The sequence below is a fragment of the Hyperolius riggenbachi genome, chromosome 10 (genome assembly GCF_040937935.1).
Source record: "Hyperolius riggenbachi isolate aHypRig1 chromosome 10, aHypRig1.pri, whole genome shotgun sequence".
Taxonomy (NCBI): domain Eukaryota; kingdom Metazoa; phylum Chordata; class Amphibia; order Anura; family Hyperoliidae; genus Hyperolius; species Hyperolius riggenbachi.
Window position 1 is genome coordinate 175,544,543 of NC_090655.1, and position 13,315 is coordinate 175,557,857.

Here is a 13,315-nt window from a genome sequence, read left to right on the forward strand (position 1 = left end):
GCTTTAAGCTTGGAGTTGTCAGTAGCTCATTGTCTGTTGTTGCTGAAACTTCGCAGTGAAAGCTCTCAGACCTTAGTCAGATCTGTGTGTGCTTGAACCGGCAGGACCCCAGGGATTCGCACTTAGCTTAGGATTATTATTATTACTGTTAGTGATTATTACTGTGTATTACCTTTGCCTGTACCTCCGACTACTCTCTGCCTATCGATTCTGTACCTCTGCCAATCTGATCTGTTGCCGACCTTTGCCTGAACAATCTTTCTGACTTAGCCTTACGATTCTGTACCTCTGCCAATCTGATCAGTTGCCAACCTTTGCCTGTCTGACCTCACTCCCACCAGTGGGCCCTCGCCACTGGGGGTTACTCCTCATCTCCACCAGTGGGCCCTCGCCACTGGGGGTTACTACCTCTGTATTGCTATTATTATATTGTTGTGTGAATGTGTGCACCAATCACTTGCAAATTTTAACTTAAAGTTACTTTTATTCAACCAGCAAGTAATTTTTTTACGGAAAATGACATAGGTGTCTCCCAAAAGATAATAAGACGATGGACAAGAGGCATTATTGTAGAATTAAAAAAATAAATTTCTCAGCTTTTATTTACATTTGAGCAAAAAGTGTCCAGTTCAAAGTTATTCGTACCCTTCACAAACTGCCACAGTCTATGGAAAAAATCCAAAGTTCTATACTATTTCAAATAGTCCAAGCTGTTCTAAAGCATCATAATTACCCTGATTAATTGGAAACAGCTGTTTTAATCAACTCAACAGGTGAAAAACAGCAGCTCTCTGCAGTTGGTTTGTGGACAGCCATGGCTAAGACAAAGGAGCTCAGTGAGGACCTGCTGCTGCGCATTGTGGCTGCTCACAAGTCAGGAAAGGGCTACAAGGCCATGTCTAAATGTTTTCAAATTCCAGTGGCTACACTGCAAAGTTTTATTAAAAAGTACAAGATGTTCCGCAATGTGGGAAATCTCAGAGGACGTGGTCGGAAGTCAAGAGTGACACCTGTGCTGGCCAGGAGCGTAGTGAGATAGGTGAAAAAGAATCCAAGGATAACCACCAAGGCCATCCTGGTGAATCTGGGCTCTGCTGGTGGCAATGTCTCTGGGCAGACAATCCAATGGACACTGCACACTGCTGGGTTCCACGGATGCAGACCAATGAGGACGCCAGTTCTCCAGATAAAGTACACAAAAGATTGCTTGGCATTTCTCGTCAAAAAATTACTTGCTGGTTGAATAAAAGTAACTTTAAGTCAACATTTGTCAGGGGTATGAATAATTATGGGCAGCACTGTAGGAATGTAAGGATTCTCACCACTTAGTAGATACTGTATGCCTTTTAAAGCGGTATCGTGACCATAAAAGTCAAATTTTAACAGCAACTGGTCTGAGTGTATTAAGTGATAAAGATGCTAATCCTGCATTCAAAACTTTCAAAACATTTTCTGCTGTTATGATTTGGAGTTATCACATACTTAAGGAGCACTGGCCCTTTAGTAGTCGGTGCCAAAGAATTGCATGCTGGGGGTTCTTTTTATCTATAATGTATTCCTCCTCTTCCCTTATTTCCCTGCCTAGCTAGCTATCTGAAACCTAATCCCCTACTCACTTGTGTTTACAAGCAAGGCTGAGGTGACTCAGCAATTGGATGAGACAAGAAAAAAAGTAAAGGGCAGAAATGACATCACGAGTTAGCCTTAACTGTGGGCAAAAGACATGGCCCCCACCAGGAACAGAATTCTCGTCATTTACTATATAACATTCACTGAAATCAAAACGTGGACAGTACAATACATGTGTTATGTAAGTAGATCAAGTATTTATCTACTTATATATGTGTTTTTTTTCCCTGGCATACTATGGCTGATCCTACTGCTTTAAGGATACAACTGGAGATGAGGTTAGCTGGGACCTCCCATGGAAATGTCAAGTGTGTGGTCTCCCTCAGATGATTCACCACTGTGCATATAGTGGGGGCACTGTAGGGGTTACTCAAAGAGCATTGACTCAAGTATAAAGCTGAGAACCCCCACTTTTGGGACACTTTTTTGGCACAAAAATTAGGCGCATATACAGTGGCTTCGCAAAAGTATTCGGCCCCCTTTAAGTTTTCCACATTTTGTCATATTACTGCCGCAAACATGAATACATTTTACTGGAATTCCACGTGAAAGACCAATACAAAGTGGTGTACACGTGAGAAGTGGAACGAAAATCATACATGATTCCAAACATTTTTTAAAAATCAATAACTGCAAAGTGGGGTGTGCGTAATTATTCAGCCCCTGATTCAATAATTTGTAGAACCACCTTTTGCTGCAATTACAGCTGCCAGTCTTTTAGGGTATGTCTCTACCAGCTTTGCACATCCAGAGACTGAAATCCTTGCCCATTCTTCTTTGCAAAACAGCTCCAGCTCAGTCAGATTAGACGCACAGCGTTTGTGAACAGCAGTTTTCAGATCTTGCCACAGATTCTCGATTGGATTTAGATCTGGACTTTGACTGGGCCTTTCTAACACATGGATATGTTTTGTTTTAAACCATTCCATTGTTGCCCTGGCTTTATGCTTAGGGTCGTTGTCCTACTGGAAGGTGAACCTCCGCCCCAGTCTCAAGTCTTTTGCAGATTCCAAGAGGTTTTCTTCCAAGATTGCTCTGTATTTGGCTCCATCCATCTTCCCATCAACTCTGACCAGCTTCCCTGTCCCTGCTAAAGAGAAGCACCCCCAGAGCATGATGCTGCCACCACATTTGACAGTGGGGATGGTGTGTTCAGAGTGATGTGCAGTGTAGGTTGTCCGCCACACATAGCGTTTTGCATTTTGGCCAAAAAGTTCCATTTTGTTCTCATCTGACCAGAGCATCTTCTTCCACATGTTTGCTGTGTCCCCCACATGGCTTGTGGCAAACTGCAAAGGGACTTCTTATGCTTTTCTGTTAACAATGGCTTTCTTCTTGCCACTCTTCCATAAAGGCCAATTTTGTGCAGTGCACGACTAATAGTTGTCCTATGGACAGATTCCCCCACCTGAGCTGTAGATCTCTGCAGTTCGTCCAGAGTCACCATGGGCCTATTGACTGCATTTCTGATCAGCGCTCTCCTTGTTCGCCTGTGAGTTTAGGTGGACGGCCTTGTCTTGGTTGGTTTACAGTTGTGCCATACTCCTTCCATTTCTGAATGATTGCTTGAACAGTGCTCCGTGGGATGTTCAAGGCTTTGGAAATCTTTTTTGTAGCCTAAGCCTGCTTTAAATTTCTCAATAATTTTATCCCTGACCTGTCTGGTGTGTTCTTTGGACTTCATGGTGTTGTTGCTCCCAATATATATATATATATATATATATATATATATATATATATATATATATACAGGGCTGCCCATAATTATTCATACCCCTGGCAAATTTTGACTTAAAGGGAATGTCCAAGCAAAATAAAAAAATGAGTTTCACTTACCTGGGGCTTCTCCCAGCTCCATGCAGCCATCCTGTGCCCTCGTAGTCACTCACTGCTGCTCCAGTCCCCCGCTGGCAGCTTGCCGACCTCGGAGGTCAGCGGGACGCATTGCGTACATTTTTACGCATTCCCGCTAGTGCAGGAACATTAACACATACATTTCTACGCATTACTGGTTTATTGCGGAAAAATGTACGCATTAAACCAGTAATGCGTAAAAATGTATGTGTAAATGTTCCTGCACTAGCGGGAATGCGTAAAAATGTACGCAATGCGTCCCGCCGACCTCCGAGGTCGGCAAGCTGCCAGCGGGGGACTGGAGCAGCAGTGAGTGACTACGAGGGCACAGGATGGCTGCATGGGGCTGGTAGAAGCCCCAGGTAAGTGAAACTCATTCTTTTATTTTGCTTGGACATTCCCTTTAAAGAGAGTCTGAAGCCTTCTAAAAATGCTCTTTTTATTTGACAGTTATCTTGAGCAATATCAGCATAGCTAAAACGCTGCATTCCTGCGGCACAACTATGTGATTAAACCCCCCAAATCCCTGCAGGGATCGCTTACTGGTAGATACAGAGCTTTGTGCAGTAGCTCTGCCTCTACTCGCGTTAATCCCTGCTGAGCGCGGCCTCTCCCCACCCCTCTCAGTCTTCTTTCACTAAGAGGGGCAGGCAGAGGCGGAAAGCCACACGGACATTGACGCTAATGGAGGCAGAGCTAAAGCGCTAAGCTTTGCCTCCCCGGGCAGCAAAATTGTGCCCCGGTATTTGGGAGGTTTAACTCTGCCACTTTAAAGCAGCGTGTTAGCTATGCTGATATTGCTCAAGATAAATGTCAAATAAAAAGACCATTTTTATAAGGCTTCAGACTCTCTTTAAGTCAAAATTTGACAGGGGTATGAATAATTATGGGCAGCACTGTAGGCAGTCTGCAGAGAAACTTGGCCTTGGGCACCAGTGGACATTTCAGCATGACATTCACCCAAAACACACAGCAAAAGTTGTGAAGAAATGGTTAGCAGACAACATTAAGTTTTTGGAGTGGCCCAGTCCTGACTTGAATCCAATTAAGAATCTGTGTCAGGAGCTAGAAATTGAGGGTGATGGCAACTAGACCCTCGAACCTGAAAGATTTGGAGCTCTTGCTAAAGCTAAATGGGCAAAAATACCTGTGGAGACATGCAAATATAGGAAGTGTTTGATTGTTGTAAGAGGCAATAAAGGCTTTTCTATTGATTATTGAGAAGGGTATGAATAATTTTAGACTGGTCGCTTTTTGCTGAAATCTAAATAAAAGCTGAGAAATGTTTTATCTTCCCACAACAATGCCTTTTGTACATAGTCATATTATCTTTTGGGAGACACCTATGTCATTTCCCGTCCAAAAAATTACTTGCTGGTTGAATTAAAGTACCTTTAAGTCAAAATTTGCCAGGGGTATGAATAATTATGGGCAGCACTGTATATATATATTATATATATATATATATATATATATATATATATATATATACAGGTTATCTAGACTAGTTAAGTGAAAGATGGTAACGGACTAAAGCCTGGTACACTCATTAAATCTTGATTTGGCAGTTTTACCACTTGTACATACAGTATATCTAGTATGCGAGGGCCAACAGATTTGAAATACTGTGAGTAGATTGTGTAGGTAAGCTTGCATGCTACATGGAAGTGGTAAAATTGGATGTGTATACATACTGTAAAGTTTACAGAAAGACTTAAAGACACATATTATACCAGAGAAGAGGTTAATAGAGGGTCAGCCATCATGTTGTTAGTTGCATGCCTGTAATGTTGATCCTCTTGTTACAATGCTACACCAGTCATTCCCCAGAATTAAGTATGCAAATAAACTTTGTCAGAAGAGTATCAGAACAACCTACATGTTTTGACCAAAATGTTTTTATCAGTTTTCTGAAAACTTGTATCTAACAAATATTTTAGTAAAATATGGATCTAAATGAATCTGTATCTCATGTTCTTACCTGCGCTCTGAAGCTCCTCTGTGAGTTAAGTGTCCTATCACAGTGTGATGTTTGGCACCTTTTTGTGTCTCTGTTTTCACTGCCCATGTATTTGGCGCAGCAGATCGTGCAAAGAGAAGCTCCAAACCAGTGCGGCAACGTACTCTGTAAAATTTTGGGAAAAACTATATGTCAGTGTTAAAGTAACACTAAAATGCCAGTAAATGTGCAATGATCCAAAGCTGTTAAACTAAAACTAAAAGGCTGGGTCTACCATAAAATACATTCTATGATTAAGGATTTGTTTCCACTAGTGCCAGCATGCATATCGAGACACATGCCAGCACTCTGATGCGAGAATGGATCTGAATCCCTCTTTTTCTGCCGATGGTCCATTTTTTACCAGCATCAAAGTCGGAAGCTGCCTATTCATTTCAGTAGGTTGAATTTCCCCATCCGAATCTGCATACCGGGAAATGCTGCAAATCACCCCCAGTGGAAACGAGCCCTAAGAGTATTGATAATGTAAGTCTTTTAAGTAGTTACAATACTACTAAATGTATCTTTAACCACGATTACTAGATTATTTAGATTGAATAAAGATAAAGTATAAAAAAATAAATAAAAAAAAACTTAATAATACTACAGCATCAAAAACTGAGCTACCATAGAAGGCATACTATGCTTGAAAATCAAAGTTGCATAAGTACCGTAGTTTGAAAATAGACATCTGTTAAGTCCAAACAGGAAACTTGGTACATGACTGGCCTGCAATCATACATAGCGGAGGTTTGTAAAACATTGGATCTTCCAAAAAGAAGGTGGGGGGTTGAGAGACCTGGAGCCCCTTATGGTGTAGAATGTCATGCAAATTATATGTGGATATACCGGTAGATAGCCACACATAATTTTTGCATATATATAGATATATACAGTGGTGTGAAAAACGATTTGCCCCCTTCCTGATTTCTTATTCTTTTGCATGTTTGTCACACTTAAATGTTTCTGCTCATCAAAAATCGTTAACTATTAGTCAAAGATAACCTAATTCAACACAAAATGCAGTTTTAAATGATGTTTTTTATTATTTAGTGAGAAAAAAAACCTCCAAATCTACATGGCTCTGTGTGAAAAAGTGATTGCCCCCCCCCTTGTTAAAAAATAACTTAAAGGTGGATTATTACACCTGAGTTCAATTTCTGTAGTCACCCCCAGGCTTGATTACTGCCACACCTGTTTCAATCAAGAAATCACTTAAAGAGAATCTGTATTGTTAAAATCGCACAAAAGTAAACATACCAGTGCGTTAGGGGACATCTCCTATTACCCTCTGTCACAATTTCGCCGCTCCCCGCCGCATTAAAAGTGGTTAAAAACTGTTTTAAAAAGTTTGTTTATAAACAAACAAAATGGCCACCAAAACAGGAAGTAGGTTGATGTACAGTATGTCCACACATAGAAAATACATCCATACACAAGCAGGCTGTATACACCCTTCCTTTTGAATTTCAAGAGATCATTTGTGTGTTTCTTTCCCCCTGCAGTTCTCATGCACTGAAGTTTCAGGCTGCTTGTTTCTTCCTTGCAAACAGCTTTGCCCTTGTCTGAACTTCCTCAGTATGTGAAAGCCCAGCCAGCTCAGAGGACGATTTATCCAGCTTGTAAAAGATAAGAGAGAAGAAAGAAGCTGCACTAATCTAAATAATACACAGGCAGTGTGCATAGAGGGGCCTGGAAGGGGGAGTTCATAGCAGAACCACAACACTGAAGAACTTGGCAGCCTTCCAGACACAGGCCGACAAGTCTGACAGGGGAAAGATACATTGATTTATTACAGAGACTATGATAGCAGAAAGTGCTGCAGTAAGCCAGAACACATTAGAATAGCTTTTGGAACTTGTAGGATGATAAAAAAACAGGATGCAATTTTTGTTACGGAGTCTCTTTAAATAGGAGCTATCTGACACAGAGAAGTAGACCAAAAGCACCTCAAAAGCTAGACATCATGCCAAGATCCAAAGAAATTCAGGAACAAATGAGAACAAAAGTACTGTAATTGAAATCTATCAGTCTGGTAAAGGTTGTAAAGCCATTTCTAAAGCTTTGGGACTCCAGCAAACCACAGTGAGAGCCATTATCCACAAATGGCAAACACATGAAACAGTGATGAACCTTCCCAGGAGTGGCCGGCCGACCAAAATTACCCCAAGAGCGCAGAGAAAACTCATCCGAGAGGCCACAAAAGACCCCAGGACAACATCTAAAGAACTGCAGGCCTCACTTGCCTCAATTAAAGAGACTCCGTAACAAAAATTTCATCCGGTTTTCTTCTATCCTACAAGTTCCAAAATCTATTCTAATGTGTTTTGGCTTACTGCAGCTAGGGATGCTCAATCGGATTCCGCGGAAATGCAATTTCCGAAATTCCGATCGGAAATTGCATTTCCGCATCGGAATGCGGAAATCGGTAATGTAAGTGCCGTAGGCGGATTTCCGCCGGAAATCGCGGAAATTTCCGCCGGAAATCGCGGAAATTCCACCCGACTTTAACATCGATTTTCTCAAAAACTATAAGGTCTTTTTGAAAACTTTTTTTTGCATCTTGTTCACAAGATTCGGTTTAATAAACCCTGAAAATTTGGTGTTTCTAGGACTTAAGGGGGCTTTGTTGTTAACCATTAAAGTCGGTGGATTTTTACTGTAATGTAAAATGCAGAAAATCTGCATCTGCCTATTTTCTGCATTTTATATTACAGTAAAAATCCGCCGACTTTAGCAGTTAATAGCAAAGCCACCGTAAGTCCTAGAAACACCAAATTTTCAGGGTTTATTAAACAGAATCTTCTGAACAAGATGCAAAAAAAAGTTTTCAAAAAGACCTTATAGTTTTTGAGAAAATCGATGTTAAAGTCGGGCGGAATTTCCGCGATTTCCGGCGGAAATTCCGCATTGGAATGCGGAAATTGGTAGCGGAAGGCGGAATCGGTAATCGGTACATGACGGAATGCGGATTTACCGCGGAATCGGAAATTGGCATTCCGACCATCCCTAACTGCAGCACGTTCTACTATCACCATCTCTGTAATAAATCAACTTATCTCTCTCCTGTCAGACTTGTCGGCCTGTGTCTGGAAGGCTGCCAAGTTCTTCAGTGTTGTGGTTCTGTGATGCATCTCCCCCCTCCTGGCCCCTCTATGCACACTGCCTGTGTGTTATTTAGATTAGTGCAGCTTCTCTCGGCTCTATTATCTTTTACAAGCTGGATAAATCCTCCTCTGAGCTGGCTGGGCTTTCACATACTGAGGAATTACATACAGGCACAGCTGTCTGCACTCTGCAGGAAGAAACAGCCTGACACTTCAGTGGAAGATAGCTGCAGGGGGAAAGAAACACACAAATGATCTCTTGAGATTAAAAAGGAAGGCTGTATACAGCCTGCTTGTGAAAGGATGTATTTTCTATGTGTGGACATACTGTACATCAACCTACTTCCTGTTTTGGTGGCCATTTTGTTTGTTTATAAACAAACTTTTTAAAACTGTTTTTAACCGCTTTTAATGCGGCGGGGAGCAGCGAAATTGTGACAGAGGGTAATAGGAGATGTCCCCTAACGCAATGGTATGTTTAGTTTTGTGCGATTTTAACAATACAGATTCTCTTTAAGGTCAGTGTTCATGACTCCACCATAAGAAAGAGACTGGGCAAAAACGGCCTGCATGGAAGATATCCAAGGCGCAAACCACTTTTAAGCAAAAAGAACATTAAGACTCGTCTCAATTTTGCTAAAAAAACATCTCAATGATTGCCAAGACTTTGGGGAAAATACCTTGTGGACCGATGAGACAAAAGTTGAACTTTTTGGAAGGTGCGTGTCCCGTTACATCTGGCATAGAAGTAACACAGCATTTCAGCAAAAGAACATCATACCAACAGTAAAATATGGTGGAGGTAGTGTGATGGTCTGGGGTTGTTTTGCTGCTTCAGGACCTGGAAGGCATGCTGTGATAGATGGAACCATAAATTCTACTGTCTGCCAAAAAATCCTGAAGGAGAATGTCCGGCCATCTGTTCGTGAACTCAAGCTGAAGCGATCTTGGGTATTGCAGCAGGACAATGACCCAAAACACACCAGCAAATTCACCTCTGAATGGCTGAGGAAAAACAAAATGAAGACTTTGGAGTGGCCTAGTCAAAGTCCTGACCTGAATCCTATTGAGATGTTGTGGCATGACCTTAAAAAGGCTGTTCATGCTAGAAAACCCTCAAATAAAGCTGAATTACAACAATTCTGCAAAGATGAGTGGGCCAAAATTCCTCCAGAGCGCTGTAAAAGACACATTGCAAGTTATCGCAAATGCTTGATTGCAGTTATTGCTGCTAAGGGTGGCCCAACCAGTTATTAGGTTCAGGGGGCAATTTCTTTTTCACACAGGGCCATGTAGGTTTTGAGGTTTTTTTCTCACTAAATAATAAAAAACATCATTTAAAACTGCATTTTGTGTTCAATTATGTTATCTTTGACTAATAGTTAACAGTTTTTGATGAGCAGAAACATTTGAGTGTGACAAACATGCAAAAGAATAAGAAATCAGGAAGGGGGCAAATAGTTTTTCACACCACTGTATATATATATATATATATTTATATATATATCCCTTATGGCGTAGAATGTCATGCAAATTATATGTGGATATACCGGTAGATAGCCACACATAATTTTTGCACATATATATATATATAGTAAGTTTATATACCCTGGCATAATTTTGATTTCTTAAATATTTTTTTAATAGAATATGAATGATAACACAATATTTATTTCACTCATGGTTAGTGGTTGGTTGAAGCCATGTATTGTTTTTTTTAATTACCTGTATTTAATCTTTTAAAAAATCATAATCACTTCATAAACTACACAAATGACCCTGATCAAAAATGTTTACACAGCCTGGTGATTTGGCCTGATAAAACGTACACAACTTAAAGGGGAACTGAAGTAAGAGGTATACAGAGGCTGCCATATTTATTTCCTTTTAATCAATACCAGTTGCCTGGCAGCCCTGTTGGTCTATTTCTCTGCAGTAGTATCTGAATAAAAACAGAAACAAGCATGCAGCTAGTCATGTCAGATCTGACTTTAAAGTCTGAACCACTGAAACACCTGATCTGCTGCATGCTTGTTCAGGGGCTATGGCTAATAGTATTAGAGGCAAAGGATCAGCAGGGCTGCCAGGCAACTGGTATTGCTTAAAAGGAAATAAACATGACAGGCTCTATATACCACACTCTTCAGTTCCCCTTTAACATGAACAGGTTTGAATTGCTAGTAAAAGTAACCATCTACTGTGATCTGCTTGCTCCTAATTAGTGGATGTGAATTAAAGGTCAATGAGTTTCAGGACTCCTGGCAGACCATTTCATCTTTCATACAGTACTGCACTGTTATTTTAGGAAGTCATAGGGAAAGCAAAATAAATGTCAAAGGATCTGCAGGAAAGGTACCGTATATACTCGAATACAAGCCAAATTTTTCATCACAAAATATGTGCTGAAAAGTCCCCCCTTCGGCTTGTATGCGGGTCAGCTGGCTGTGCTCCCCATTCCCCTATGTCCTTGCAACATGATGCGCGTGCGGTAGTGAGCTGACAGACCTTTCCGAAAGCGTGCGGGATTACAGAGAAGGGACGCAGCCTCTTCTTGCCTTTGAAGTTCGGAGGATTTCACTCTCTCTACTTCCCCCTCCCTCCCCCCTGTGATGTGGCCAGGAAACTCCTCTCTGCAAGGCTGAGCTGTTAGGAGTCGCACTCGGGACATGTACTTTGTGTGACAGGCAGCCGCAAACTGTGATTATGCTCAGCGCTGAATACGGCCATGGCTGCAACTCACTATTAGTGCTTCTGACATGGTAGTGAGTTACAGCCATGGCCGTATGCAGCACTGAGTATAATCTCAGTGTGCGTCTGCCTGTCACACAAAGCACATGTCCCGAGTCTGACTCCTTATGGCCCATACTCACGGGCAACTAAACTGCCTGTCGCTTGCACACGTGAGCGTGTGCGCGACAGGCCAGCTACAGCTCGTCGCCAGGTCCCTCCGCATACACACGGCGGGAGAGACCTGGCAACTGATGCGGCGGAAGCTGTCGCTGTCGTCCCTCCCCCCGCTGGAAGCACCGTCAATTTGTTATTATGTTGCTGTCGCTAGTCCGCGTACTCACGCGGACTAGCGACAGTTGCGGCGGAGTTGCGGCGGCGACTGTTGCCAGGCGATTGAAAGTTTCAATCGCCTGGCAACATCAGCGACGGGCGACAGTTCGGGGTGCGCGCTCGTGCGACGGCCCATACTCACGGGCGACCTGTCGACGCAACATGCGCGCGCCGCGTGTTGCGGCGACAATTGTAGCCCGTGAGTATGGGCCATAACAGCTCAGCCTTGCAGAGGAGATAGAGCAATAAAAAACAACAAGAAACAAATAGACATTTCCCGGCCACATCGCAGGGGGAGGGAAGGGGAAGTAGAGAGAGTGAAATCTACAGAACTTCACAGGCATTTATGGCAAGCAGGGGCTGGGGGGGGGAGTTGGGTGAAACACAATGACGATCTTCTAGAGACTACATCTCCCTGCATGCTTTGCTGTCCCTGCACATGCTCAGTACAATACAAGATGACAGCAGTCAGGAAAGCAGCATGTGAAATGCAAAGGAGATGATGTGGGCTGTGTCTGTAGCCTAAGCAGTTATATTTCCTGCCTGTAGCTTTGCAGTTCCTGGGGAAGTACTCAGTGCCCTGGTTAGTCCAGCTCTTCACTTAATCTCACTTTGGAGTATATTCCCTTATAGCAAAATTCACTGTAGACAGTTAGCAACAGTAATTTGACATTCCAAATTCCAGGGTGTGGAAGATCTGTCTTTGGCAATGTCCCTAGTTTTCAGTAGGATTTGTATCAAGAAGAGGCTGGCCACTGGGAGCTAAGCAGATGTGAGGGGCGCTGGCAATTAGCAGAAATGTGGGTGCACATCTGGCTATGGGAAGTGGGTCTGTCTCACACTGGGGGCCCACATGGCTATTTATACTGTAGAGGGGGCTATACTGGGGAGGGGCGTGATACTGGGGAGGGGACGATACTGGGGAGGGGGCTTATATGGGGGTCAACCACTTTTTCCTGTTTTCTGAAGGAAAAGTGGGTACCTCGGCTTATATGCAGGTCGGCTTATATGCTAGTATATACGATAGTTGAACTATATAAAACTGGAGAGGGATGCAAAGCTGATGTAAAGTAAGTTAGACCGTCATATCAGACCATGATCTCATATCACTCATGCAAGGACTCCTCAAATTGGTCATGGGGAAAAATGTAGGTCTGCTTTAGTAAGCACCTTAGATATCAGCAAATCTGTTCATTATAGCAAACCGATTTGGCCATATAACGTAAGCATTTATATGCACAAAGTTCCAGCTTATGCACTCACTCATCGCCCTTGGGACCGCTGCTGATCAATTTGGATGCAGTCTAGTCGAATGTCCACTTGGATTACTCAAGGTGAGTGGCCAAGTAACAGTCCACAGGCTCATCCTTTGTAATGCATAGCAGCGGATAACCGGAGAAAGTGTGTGGCATAATCAGCGAAGTCTTCTCCCTAGCCGCCTGACGTGAATTGTGGGGATAGCGTTTGAAGTCACCTTTTGCGCTGAGACAGGCCAGTCGTGCATAGCTCTGCGTCAGGGTGTCTGACCTGCAACTGCAGCATTATAGCAAGCACTGACAGGAACACACATGACTCCTCCCCACCTAGAGCAGTCATTTTTTTCAACCTTTTCCCTTCAGACCACGGCTACAGAACAATCCCTGCCAAAACCTCCAGGCACAAAAAC

General features: G+C 42.6%; 1 protein-coding gene across 1 annotated transcript in view; it reads right to left on the bottom strand.

The window, feature by feature from the left end:
* TMEM132A (transmembrane protein 132A) overlaps window positions 1-13,315 on the bottom strand; it is a 240,977-nt gene that overhangs the window by 69,191 nt on the left and 158,471 nt on the right. Inside the window, exon 5 of the mRNA XM_068255296.1 lies at window positions 5,465-5,608. Within this exon, the coding sequence (XP_068111397.1) occupies window positions 5,465-5,608 (144 nt within the window). The remainder of the gene's footprint in view (window positions 1-5,464; window positions 5,609-13,315) is intronic.